The sequence below is a fragment of the Cryptotermes secundus genome, unplaced genomic scaffold (genome assembly GCF_002891405.2).
Source record: "Cryptotermes secundus unplaced genomic scaffold, Csec_1.0 scaffold99, whole genome shotgun sequence".
Taxonomy (NCBI): Eukaryota; Metazoa; Arthropoda; class Insecta; order Blattodea; family Kalotermitidae; genus Cryptotermes; species Cryptotermes secundus.
Window position 1 is genome coordinate 3,997,529 of NW_019725842.1, and position 13,670 is coordinate 4,011,198.

At 39.6% G+C, this 13,670-nt stretch overlaps 1 protein-coding gene across 7 annotated transcripts in view; it reads left to right on the plus strand.

Moving 5' to 3' along the window:
- LOC111863636 overlaps positions 1-13,670 on the plus strand; it is a 525,149-nt gene that overhangs the window by 495,885 nt on the left and 15,594 nt on the right. For all 7 annotated transcript variants that reach the window (XR_004512927.1, XR_004512929.1, XR_004512928.1 and 4 more), the window contains one exon: positions 5,898-5,958. Coding sequence is in view for 2 of the 7 variants with exons in the window: in XM_023850131.2 (XP_023705899.1) it covers positions 5,898-5,958 (61 nt within the window). In the remaining 5 variants the exon portion in view is untranslated. The remainder of the gene's footprint in view (positions 1-5,897; positions 5,959-13,670) is intronic.

Below are 13,670 nucleotides of genomic sequence, written 5' to 3' on the forward strand. Positions count from 1 at the left end.
ATTTATTGGGAAATGCTGAAACAAGAGATACGCCATCGTCAAGGCAGACAATCTTTGTCAGTTGTGGCCTAAATCAACCAACCTTAGTACGAAACAAAATAGTAAGAAAAGATAAGGACTTCAATATCGGATCAATTACGGTTTCTGCAAGAATTACATTTCGCTTCCTGCAATAAGTGAAACGATGTTTTTGGATTCGACTTTGCTCTCTGGTATGTGATGTCATTTAATCTAAGTATTCTATTAGGACCCCCATACACACACAGTTTGGCCTCCAGTTCGGCCTGCACAGTTGAAGACTGAAAGGCAAAACTGACGTGAGTGGTGCAGCCGGCCGGCCAATCGTTTGGACTGTTGGCCTGTGGGAAACACGTCAGTCCGTCAGTTCTGTCTGCAGGACCGTAGCACGTGACGTGTGTGAGTCAACATTATAGGCTGGAAGACCGTGATTGTGGCATGAAGCCTGCCGCCTTATCTGTGCATGTATGGGGAGGAAAGGGAGGGGGTAAACTGTCACAGTTTTGTAAGATTTGAGGCTTTCACGGCGGTGACTATGAAGAATGCAGTCTTCTGGGATTTGGCACCGTGTATATGTGGTGTTAACCGACGTTTCGGAGGAACGTATCGCCCCCATCTTCAGGGTTGAAGAAAAAGTATAAGTAAATCTGCAAGCGACANGGCCAAACTGTGTGTATGGGGGGCCTTAGACATAAAAATCCACGGGATTATGCGGCGCCACATCCCAGAAGACAGGAATCTTCGTAATCATCAGAGAGGCAACCATTTAAGTCTCGCGATGTTCGTGTTGACGACTATATTAACAATTTCTTTAATTGTGAGATTTATTGTAGTAGTAATACCTTAACTGGCCACTTCAGTTCACAAATATCTAAAATATTAAATGAAATCAGTGTCTACATAGTCCTTCTTTTACCGTCGCTTACGAAACTGCCGGATGGTCAAAACAAATCAGATATAGAGTTCGAAATTTACTTTTTTTTTTATACAGCTCACACCCATCCCGGTCTCAGCCATTTCGATCTCCTGTAACCTGCGCATATAAAACAAAATGATGGCTAGGCTGCAGACAATACGAGCGCTCTCAATCTCGGCTGGGTATCTCTTACATTGTAGTATATTCATTCAAATGACATTGACTGTCTGGATACAGTATGTGTATAGTTAGTGCCTCGTAACTTTAGCCGCGCGGAAAGGTAAACGCTGTTGTGGAGCACGCGAAGCTGTACGCATGCTGTGGTGACGTTCAGAGCTACTCCCCGAGCGGAAAACGTAAGCTATTACTTCCCTGGCCTCACTATGAGTTGTTCCGTGCCATTGTCTGTGTGCCGTGATAGTGACACGAACACCACGTAATATAATCGCTAAGACTGGTATCAACTAACAAGCGACACAACGTATTATACACCTGACCACACTCCAAGACGCTACATTCCAAACTGGTAGTACCCACGCTGACGTTAGCTGATAAGACTGCTCCCCCTGCCCCGAGAGAGATGGTATGACCCCACTACCAACGGCTAGAGTTCCGAGGAACTAACAGTATCTATATTCATTACAATTTCAGTGTTTAAACGGAAGGACTAGAAGTAATTCAGTGGACAACTAAATAATAGGTAACTTGGTGTTTCTCGATATCTCTTACTGGAAAATGAATTTAACATTCTGAATAACTGAACAAAATCTAACATACTCGTATGTGTTTAAAAGCTACAAACTTCTAATTAACCCTAGAACTTTTGTGGCTCTATCTGACTAACAAACTAGCTAACTAAGTAAGCAGCTAATTAACTAACTCCATAGTGTAGAATATTTCATGAGAATGTCATAGCTGCTCAGATTGAAAAGAAATTCCGTTGTTATGGAACCAGAATTTCATGGCCATGTTTGCTGAAACCCCCCAGTGGACATTATCATCATCATTACCATCAGAAACAGCATAGTTTTAGGCTCTTCAGCGGGGCCGTCCCAGCTTCATTGTTTAAAATGTAACTATTATATTCGAACTGTTCCTTCCACATTTTGCGTGCGCATCCTTGGTGTATCCGGCATCTGGGTTTAGTAGTCTCAGAGTCATTTAGGAAATCTGTTTTGCTCCAATCTCTCTAGGTATTACAGCCCCTTTATTTGATAATCCACAGCTCTTTATCGTGTCGTGGAATTGCAGTTCGTCTTTTATATTTTCATTACGTCTCTGATCAATCAATCAAGGTCCTGACAGCGCTGGGGAAGCGCATTTCCGCAGCTTCCAATGTGCCTTCCTGTCATTCTGTCAGTCTCTATCACCCATATCCATACAGAAGAGTTATTATTGACATAATGTTATAGAATTAAATTTGAATCTTAAGCCGGAAGGTCGCCGGTTCAAGTCCCCATGAGGTCATTGAATTGTTTTCAATTGACCTAATACTTCCGGCCGCACTATGGCCCAGTGGTCGATTCAGCCTCTGACAGAAATGATTACCAGGAATGAAATAATAATTTTCCAGGGGAGTAAAGCGCGGCCGGCGCGTAAGGCTGACAAATATTCCGCCATCTTTGAGCTGATTAACTAGATAATGTGGGACCCTCAATGTCTCACAACCCTATGAGCCTTCACGGCCTGTTACAGGGATAGCTAACTTATCTTTCTTACTTTTACTTAACCACTATCTCAAATGCCGTTTACCGATAATAATGTTATTCTCTCACTTTCACTCAGATCTCGCAAATGGTCCCTTCGTTTGATATTTCCTGACCTCAAATTTATATGCACTTATAATCCCCGCCACCTGCTACCCGTGTCTCATTCCCCTAAACTAAATCGTCTTAATACTACCCGGTGAAGTTGTGGTCCTCCACACTACGTGAATTTCAACATCTGCATTTTACAAGTAAATAGACAGGGATGGTCCTCCAGCTTTGATTTTGAACGTGGCTAGGGATCGCACACCCACAACCTAAGGAACAATAGTTCTGGATCAGAATCCTTCATGACATGGCCTCTCAGGTGGTCAGGAAATTATCAACATTTTAGAGAACTCTAGGGTTCACTAAATTGTTCAAAGTTCTGAGCAAAATCACACCAATTCGAACTTTCACGTCCTATTAAGAGGTTGGCTACCCTGTCACTGTGACCTAAATATCCGGTGTACAAATTTAAGGTACGTTTCTTTCCTGGTATGAAGAGGTGTTTATAAATAATAAGACGGTGATATGTGTGTATGTATCCATACATATATGTACAAGTTTGATTATTTATCTGTCTGAAAGTATATCTTAAAAGATTCCGTGGAATAGTGCAAATGGTAGGATTTAATGTGTGTATTATCCTCGACTAAGTTATGGCGAGTGCAAGAAATTTTACAAACATGTGTTACTTCTCTTCCACAACAAGATCGAACTGTTTTCCCTCTGATCCACGAAACTGAAGTATGTGTGAAAGAAGAATATCCCCATAACGTACATTTATTTAATTTAACGAAAGTAAGTTCATACAAGAATAGTGGGTGTGTAGTGAAGGACAATGTGTCTTTGAGTTTTTTCTGGCACTACTACTTATAACCTCGTGTGACGTATGTACAGTGATTTGCACAAAAAGTGTTTTAGTGGTTATATGGATACAGAGTGAATTAGATTTTATGTGTGCATATTTGGTATGACAGAAAACAGGGTGTAGTTTTGGTATGTATCCTCTGAATATTACAAGTGTTAGTAGGTTATTAGTCAGAATGATATTTTTTTTTTTGCATTAGTATAAGTACTTGTGAGAAGAGGGCGCAAAGTGAATTATTTATTCCCACTGAAGCAGTTTTTTTTTTTTAATTTATAATTTAGATCTGAGTGACAGAATGGTGGGTATAATGTGTGATGATTTGGTAACAATAATGTCGAGTGTAAAGTGAAGTTTAAATTCTCTAGTGTGACGTTATATTTTTGTATGTAAAATATACATTGGTGTGTAGTGAGGTTTTGTAGTGTTTTCAAGAATGATAAGATCTCCATTCACCCACAATGGATTCAGAAGTTTCCCCCTTTATATACATTTCTTGTTTCATGAAAAATTCTTGCTTATAACAAGGTGGTATATTGAGTGAAATGCATGTTTTCATAGGTGTTATACTGGCAATACTGTTCAATGACAGTGTATAATGTGCAAAGTGTTGTGTCGAGCATGTGTTATACCATGAAGAATGATGGCAAGAGATTTGTAAGTTAGATGTGTATTTCGGTGTGATAGACAACGGACTGCATTCTTGCAATCTAATCTTCCATGCTTACATGTGTTAGCAGGTAGTATACAGCATCAGGGAATTATTTTCTTTCCATATATTAAGAAGAATGATGGCAAGAGATTTGTAAGTTAGATGTGTATTTCGGTGTGATAGACAAAGGACTGCATTCTTGCAATCTAATCTTCCAGGCTTACATGTGTTAACAGGTAGTATACAGCATCAGGGAATTATTTTCTTTCCATATATTAACCTGCTTACAGGATCAGATTATTTACAGGGAAGCACGAGTTCTTACAGATGACATTCTTGTAATTGAATTTTATAGTTTAGTCTATAACATATATAGTGAAGTGTTCGTTCTTTTTTTTAATTCTTAGAAGAATGTTGAATGATATTTTCTTAGGTTCACATCATAAACAGTGATTTTCCTACCTAATATTTGATCACTATTATTGTGGGGTGGATACGTTCATATAAAATATGTGTATAACCTTCACGTATGTCGGGAAAACAGTATAAAGTTAATAATGGGAACATTCGAAAAGAGAATATTTCTGGAACTCTAGGAACTTGTAAGAGTCAATGACTATAATTGTGATATCATGAGCTTCATGTCGTTCTGAATTGTTAATATTTTGGAAAAAAAAATGCATTTACGACCATTATATATCGTAATACAGTCCAGGTTTCATAGATTACGTAAAGAGTTTAAAAGAAAAATATATGCAAGTGTTTATGATGTGAGAAAATTCGTAAATAGAATGTCCCGTACAAATATATATTGATTTCATTCGCTATCAGGGTCGTTCAATCGTAAGATATTGCCGACGGCGAAACAGTGCTCAACTGAGCATAACGATGCGCAATAGTCATTTGCGCACACCTGTCATAATGCACACTCAGAACCTAAGATTAGCGTAAATTACCGAGGTTCGCCCACCGGAGGTAGAGATGGATGCACAGTAGTCTATTGCGCAAACCTACCCTAACCTAACCCAAACAACCCCAACCTAACCTAACCTAACCTAACATCAGCTAATGTTACCCCTGAGATACAAATGGATGCGCAGTACTCTACTGCGCAAACCTAACTTAACCTAACATCAGCGAATAGCACCCCAGGATTACAGGAGGACGCGAAGTAGTTCATTGCACTCTCTTAAGCGTGACGTCATTTACGAAGCAGCTACTTAACGGAACGTAATATAGGACTGTCGTAACATGGAATATAAATTGAAATATGTCTTTATGTATAAAATTGAGCGTGTTTACTGTTATTCCACACATAATATCAATCTATGCTCTTATATTCCGACGTTATATTGCTATGTGATGGTGTGATTGTGTCCAACAACCGCTCCCACCTCACGAGTTTGCGCATTCCCCATGGTGATACTAATGATTACTGAATATCACATATTATGGCATTATGCTGACCTCCAATGGCATAACCTTATGAAGAAAAATCTTTATTATCAGTGAAATCGTTCCTCCCTATCTCGTGGATGGATACGCGACGAATTCAGTGACAGTATTGCATTTGTTTCGTCCGAATTTCCCTTCGTGGATAGAAAGTAGTAAAATAATATACACGGAAATGGTTACAAATTACGTGAAAAAATACTGTCTTGTAATCGAACTGATAATGGAATGTTTCTGTTTCAGTCATGTTAAGAAGTTGGCTGCACTGTCACTGTGAACTAAATATCCGGGCTACAAAATCAAGGTACGTTTCTTTCCTGGTATGAATAGGTGTTTATAAATAATAAGACGGTGTAATGTGTGTATGTTCATATACATATATGTACAAGTTCTGATTAATTATCTGCCTGAAAGTATATCTTAAAAGATTCAGTGAGATAGTGCAAATTTTAGCCCTTAATGTGTGTACTCGTCCATGATTTATTTTATCCGTCTTCTAGTGCATACATTTATTTATCCCCTCTTTTCACTCTCACTACATGTTTCGGCACCAATGTGCCATCTTCAGGTGCTGATCCAATCCACGACAAACTAATTCATTGCATGCCTTGTCTTTACATACTAAAATAACTAAAATATATATTTATCATATATACTGACAAATGTCAAGTGTTAAAATACTAAAACTGTACAGCATATTTCTTTCCTACGTCGTGTTTCATTACGCGAGTCACGTCTATCATCCTCTGTTGGAGCACTCTTTCACTATCGTGTATTGTGCTCTGTGTTGCGTCTCGCTCCTGTGACTGCGTGTGTTATACTCATGTGTGTACTCGTGTTATCCTGGACCGAGTAATGGCGAATGCACGAAGTTTCGCAAACTTGTGTTTCCTCTCTTCCACAACAAAATCGAAGTGTTTTCCCTCTGAACCATGAAACTAAAGTATATGTTAAGGAAGAATACACCATTACGTACATTTATTGATTTAATGGAAGTAAGTGCATATAAGGATAGTGGGTGTGTAGTGAAAAACAATGTGTCTTTGAGGTTATTCTGGCACTATTATTTATAATCTCGCGTGACGTATGTACAGTAATTTGAACAAAATGTGTTTTTTGGTGGTTATATGGAGATGATGATGTACCTGGAGATGTGCTCAAGTTACTGGGAGAAGGTGGTTTGAAAACACTGACAAAACTAATGAACACCATATATGAAAGTGGAGAGTGGCCCAAGGACTTTACAGAAGTTACAATGATTGCCGTAAAGAAAAAGACAAAAGCTACAAAATGCAGCGACCATCNTACAGAATGAATTAGATTTTATGTGTGCATATTTGGTGTGACAGAAAACAGGGTGTAGTTTTGGTATGTATCCTCTGAATATTACAGGTGTTAGTAGGTTATTAGTAGGGCCCGGATGTTTATGCGCTAAAAGCGGGAAAATATGCAGCAAATATAAAGCAATTTGCACTTAAGGAACAGGTAACTTTAATCAGATTCACCTACTTACATGTATCATTCACTGCAGAAAGTAGCATCACAAAGGCAACTAGAAGTCTCTCAATGTTTTCTGGAGACCAACTGCGTCTATTGTCCGTTAAAATGAGTGTATAGGCTGAGAATGATTTTCTATGTCAACTGACGTGATAGGACAGTATTTATACACTGGCGCCGAAGGTTCGGATCATTCATCTGACAAAGATACCCTAATTCCACTGAAGTACTGAGCAATTGACTGAAACTTTTTTAGTCCTTGTTTCGAATTTAACACCTTTTATAACTTTCATTTACTCTTCTCTCCAATTTCGCCTGGAGCGGAATTCAGTGAAGGAGTTGCTTCCTGAAAGAGTTCAAGTGAGTCGTGAAGGCGTGCATAACGAAATGCTAAGCTCTCCTTGACTTTTGAAACTGTAGAAAAGTGTAAATGGATAAAATTCACATCTTGATAAACAGTATCACTTCCAAACACCACTTTTGCTTCACGGACACATGCATACTCATCTTCAAGTTTTGTAACCATTTCTTTTACTTGATTGAAATTATCCTGATAAAATAAAACTGCGGATAATCTTGTCCCCCACCTAGTTAGAACAGGTTCAGGTGGCAGAGGAACCTGAGGTAGGTAATTTTTGTAGAAATGGACATGAGCTAGTGCTTTCAAAAACACTTTCTTCCACTTGCAATAAATCGTTAACAGCTGGATAATGTGGGCGTATTTTTTCTGCAATACGGTGTAATCTGTGCGCTAAACATGTTACGTGTATAAGATTTGGATAAAATACTTGTAAGGCCTTTGCTGCTTTCAACATATAGGAAGCTCCATCTGGGAGTAATACAAGCACCTTACAACAATTATTCTCAATTTCAGATGGCCTTAGTAGTCGAAGAGAATCATTTACAAACCTTGCTATTGTGTTATTGTTGGTTTTCTCTAGTACTTTGCAAGCAAAAAGATGGGGTTTGCTGGGTTCGTCTGGATGTAGCCTACCAACTATGAAATTTGCTACGTATCGGCCACATAAATCGGTTGTTTCATCCACCAATATCCAGACAAAGTTTCCTCCGATGTCAGAACTGATTGACTCCAGAGTAGATTCATACAGCAAAGGCAGATAATTTTTTCTAAGAGTTGATTCATCTGGGATTTTTTAATTGCACAATATTTCTCCAGAAATGATCGCACAACAAGATTGCTTAATCTATTCCATGGAATGTTGCTGCACACTGAAGCCTTAAAATGTTCGGCTGAAAATGTATTAAGATACACTTTAGTATTTGCCTAGCTCTCGCAAATAAATTCTTACCTTAAAGTTTGCGGACCACATCTTTCATTTTACGCATGCTGCTTGGGCTGTCCATCTCATCCTCCTTTATTTCATCTTCCTAATAATATATGTCGAGAGTACAGATTATGAAGTGCTTCGCTGTGCAAGTTTCTGGAAGAGGGTGGGGGGAGCTAGCATATTACGAAAAGAAAGGGCCTTACATTTTGGTATAAAGTGCATAGACAAGACCTGAAACACATTAATATTATTAGTTTCCGTCTCGCGCCCACACGTGCATCCTAAAAGCACTGCCGTAGTTGGAGAGAGGATCCTAATCAAAGCATATCACCTGAAAAGTCATGGTTTACATTAAATTTATTTGTCTCTGGATTATGCCTGAACGTACGATCTTTGATCGCCATGAACTCTGTGCACGTGTCCAAGTGGTTGGTAGAAATACGAATTTTAAATGGGAGCAGCGACAGGGGGACTTCATTTTGATACGGATAGTGGGGTTACCCCCTCGTTACCCCTCACCTTATCGTGGTGAGGGGGTTTGAGTATGCCAAGGACCCTGAGAGCTATACCAGCGGTAGCGTAGCTACTGGCAGGGCCTCCCTTGCTGGACAGGTCAAAGGGTAGGCATCAGACGAAGAGAGACACCAAAAACTGATGCCGGAAGCAGCGTCATCAGCAGCGACTTGAAGCACAGAGCAAATGATGCTCGAGATGGTTCAAGTTCGTATAGCAACAGGCGTGACCAGAGTGGTTTGAACGGCTGTTGTACTGCGATGTGGAAAGCAAATGGAAAAACTACCACATTATCACTTTTCCTGGATAGTCTCTTTCCAAAAACAGAAGATCGCATTAAGTGGAGGAACTGTTTTGGAAGAGACTGTGGACCTGTCCTCTGACAGATTACTGATGAATGAGTAAGTGGGGTTAATATGATGACCTGTAACCTTCCGGCTTTGATTTTATCAGATAAGGGAAAGCGGAAAGTATGCTGAAGGATCCCCAATACTTCCGGCTGGCCTCGAACTCGAGAACTGTTCAGTAATTTTAAAAGAGGCTCAGTGATTGAAGGAAGCAGCATCTACAGGTATGCCTATTTTTTCTGGAAGTACTGAGGAAAATCGCATAAGTTATTTGTGAGGATGTCTTTCGAACCGGGATTCAAGCCCAGGAACTCCAGAATGTAAATCAGGGGTGGCAGTCATTGCACCTCTACGTTCAGTTTCCTTGCAGTATCCTGAGGGGTGGAGAGCAACAACGTGTTATAGGCACTCTGAAATGTATGTTTGAATGGAACAGCCTAGGAACAGGTTTCAGGTAGACTTCTGAACATTAGCCTTCACATCTGGGCAATGCGGGCGAAGAAATGTGAGATTGTCTCACTCATTCGCCAAATTAGATGATATATTTAGCTGTATTAGTTTCTGTGTTCCTCCCCTGCTAATTATCATTGCAGGGTTGCTCCGTGCTCATTTATCACCGGTCCCTGACATATGCGAGAGCTTTAAGCAGGCAGCACATCCTCAGTCTTTTAAGTTTGGAGCTTTCTGTTTGACTCTGCACTTGATTACAAAGCAATTAAGCTTTTGGTAATTAAGAAAGCTGAATAGCTATTTTTGCATCTTCAGACAGCTGGTTAAAGATACGACTATTGTAGACCTTTCCAGACGCTGGGCACACAGTTTGTTACATTTTTTACGGCGATCAGTTATTCTCGTCCAAAACCCAAATTGGAGAACTACGCCATCTCCTTTGTCCGCACGCGCCTATTCATCGTACTCATTATTGTTCAGTAGCCTAAATCTAGTTCCTCCGTTCATTGACGCTACTTAAAGACAAGGTACTGACGAGAATATTTGAAATTAACGAGGATGCCATTTTGGAACCCATGGGTTTGGGTGACGCATTGTACTAACGTAGAGGTCTATGTATTCCAGGAACTGCAAGTTCTTATTTCCGTCACAAGAATGCACTACAGGTTGAATAAGGAAAGTGCGACACAAAGAACAAAGAAGATAAAACAAAAATGAGGACATATAGGAGAAGACGAAGAAGGAAAAGAACGTGCAATAGAAGGTACACAATAAATGGAAAATGAAACACAAAATGGAATAGATGAAAAATAAGAATACGGAGGAGAAAACAAATACAAGACAGAGGAAGAACGTGAAAAGATAAATTATAAGTAGGGAAATTATGAAGAGTAATAGACGAAAGAAAATAAGGACATGGAAGAGAAAATAGAGAAATAGGAGAACATAGAGGAGAAGATAAATTATAAATATAAAAATGTAAGTAATAATAGACGAAGGAAAACTAGAATATTAATGATGAGATAAAAAGGTGTAGAAGAAAAAAATGGGCAATATAGACAATAAGTAATGAAATAAGAAAAAAAGAGCAGTCAATGAGAAGAATGAAAAAATTAAAAGTATAAGAAGGAGCATAAGAAAGAGAAGAATGAATAGGAGGAAAAGAAGGAGGAGAGGAGACAGTTAATGAGATCAAGAAGCACAAGATGGCTTCCTTCCCATTCTCCTAAAAGAGACCATTCCTTGCTTGGGTCTGAAAGGTGTATAGGAGTCGGGGGGGGGGGGNAGGAGCCCGTTTTAACAACTGCAGGTGAGAAAGAAGTGGACGTGCATTATGGTCGCGAACTGTAGGTTACAATTACATGCAACGATTCTTAAGTGGAGTTTCATACCGAAACGCAAAACCGAGCAAGGCCTCTGCCCCTCAGTTGGGGCTGCGAGGAAGCGCTCTTTTCTAAACCCGAATTCTTCTAAGGCAGGCATGTCCAACGCGTCGATCGCGGGACGATATTTGGTCGATATCATAGGCCTATAAAGAAATTATACGTGAAAATCATGTAAATTTACTTGTAATATAACACGTATGATTATATTCAGAGTTTGAAGGGAAAATACGTGTTGTCTTTCCTACGAGTATTTTTCTGTTCTTAACGAACAAGGTAAGTCTGCACTTTCAATGTATGTTGCTTTTACAATAAACATCATGTGTCGTGTTATCTTTACCAATATTTTTGCTTAAAGCGAGGTACGACGATAGGAAGGGGAGGTAGATCACGGGCAGTTTTGACACTAAAAAGTCGATGACAATCTGTTTGAAGTTGGACATGCCTGTTCTAAGGAAACTACGGGATATCGTTCTGTACGCTGACCATCGCTTGCTTGCGCAATCTCACAACTCGACATACGTTGTCAGACACCCTGCACCAAGCATATTGGTGAAGCGGCAGCGCTGTGTTACTGTGCTCGGGAAGTGACGAGCATACTAACGGAAGTTGTCTTGATTCCGGCCTTCTAGTGTGCCAGGAAACAGGCCACAATCGACTGCTTGCGCGTTCGTCTTCATATCTCAGGTGACGCTACGTAACGTCGTTCAACAGCCTGACAGTCTGCCTAATTCTTCAGCAGAGACCGTCCACGGAAAGACAATAACAAGAACGAATTCATTCTCAAGAAACAAAACTTGCGTGCATTCATCAATGGCTCTACAGCCCATTGTTTTGGTCCTTGCATCTTCTTCTTCAGTTTCGTGATCTTTTATACACAGCCCGTAGGACTCCTTGGATTGGGTATCAGCCCGTCGCAAGACCGCTACGTACACACAGGACAAAACACACAGAATAAACGCACACAAACATCCATGCCTCGAGTGGGATTCGAACCCACGATCCCAGCGTTTGAGCGAGTGAAAAGGTTCATGCCTCAGACCGCGCGGCCAGTGAGACCAAAATATCAATACAAATTTCCGCACTCCTACTGCATGTATATTATTTATGGAACATGTCATTGAAATCTGCTTGTAAAATAATTAGACGTCTTTCATAATTTATATTTATTGACAGTGTTTGCTTTACCGATAGCCTGAAGAGTTCGTTTGAGGCTTGAAGTCATTTAGAGCTGGAGAATAACTTGCCGCATTCCTGTGAGTCCATGCTCATAAATAAAATGCTCTGTACATTTGTTTAATTAAATAAAAAATTACTTATTAATTGATTAAATAACAGAAATAAGCAGGAACAAATAACCTCTGGACATTCCGCCATCTCGCTATGATTTTTCATTTAGTCGGCATACAATGGCTCAGACTGGGAATATTATAGAAATGCAAATACCAAGTGTTATATGAAAGGAAAGTGAATTTAAATAACAGCAAAGCGCGAGGGAGAGGGTAACATAACCCTTAGTGTACTGAATTGCATTCAATGTCATGCCACTGGCAGTAATAATAGAACAATGACATTTGCGAAATTACCATCATGCAGCAAATGGAATAACTCGAGATGGATGTTTCGTAATGAACTTTGCACTTTCCATAATGAACGAATGGTGTGTTATTAAACGCATGAAAAGGCTATATAAAACGAGGAAAGAAATGCAGTGTCTCAGGAAAACAAATCAGGAGCAGTCCATGTACGTGCATAATGGTAATAATGTTGTTCAGTTGAATTCGTATTGTCACTTTTAATGCCAGCTCTTTTAGAAACATTATTCTGTTCTGACTTATATTTACTGTATGACAGTGTTAGCAAAATTTTACAGAGATATCACTAACTAAATTATGACTCACGACGGAAGGAATTAGTGTTTATTATAAAATACTTAATAATATAACATTCTCTTCATCTGATTAACGTGTCTGATTATCGGTGTAGGATTCTAGGTTCTTTCTGATTATCTTTTTCAGACATTTATATTTTAAAGAANAGTGGTCGTGTACTTACAATATGGCTGTGGTTTATTTAATCGACAATATTTAGGGCCTGTTTGTGAAGTCTGAATAAGTAATTTGGCAGGCTTCGTGATGTTTCCAAGGGTAATCGAAGGCAACAAAACCTGGACATACAGCTGTTACCCAGTCAGTTTAGTAAATTATATTTATAAGGTAAAGGTATCCTTGTAACAGGCTGTGGAGGCCCATAGGTTTGCGAGACGTCGAGGCTCCCATATTTTCTAGATAATCGGCTGACAAATGGCGGTGAGGTTGTCAGTCTTACGCGCCGGCCGCCCTTTACTCGTTTCTGTTAAGAGGCTCAGTTTACCCCAGGGCCTTAGTGTGGCTGGAAGGATTTCGCCAATGGAAAACTCCATTGGACTGACCGGGAATTGAACCTGCGACCTTCCGGCTTGTAGCATAGTGCCTCAACCAACTGAGATGCCCCAATATTATATTTATATACATTTCTATTCCTGTGCAGAAATATCAG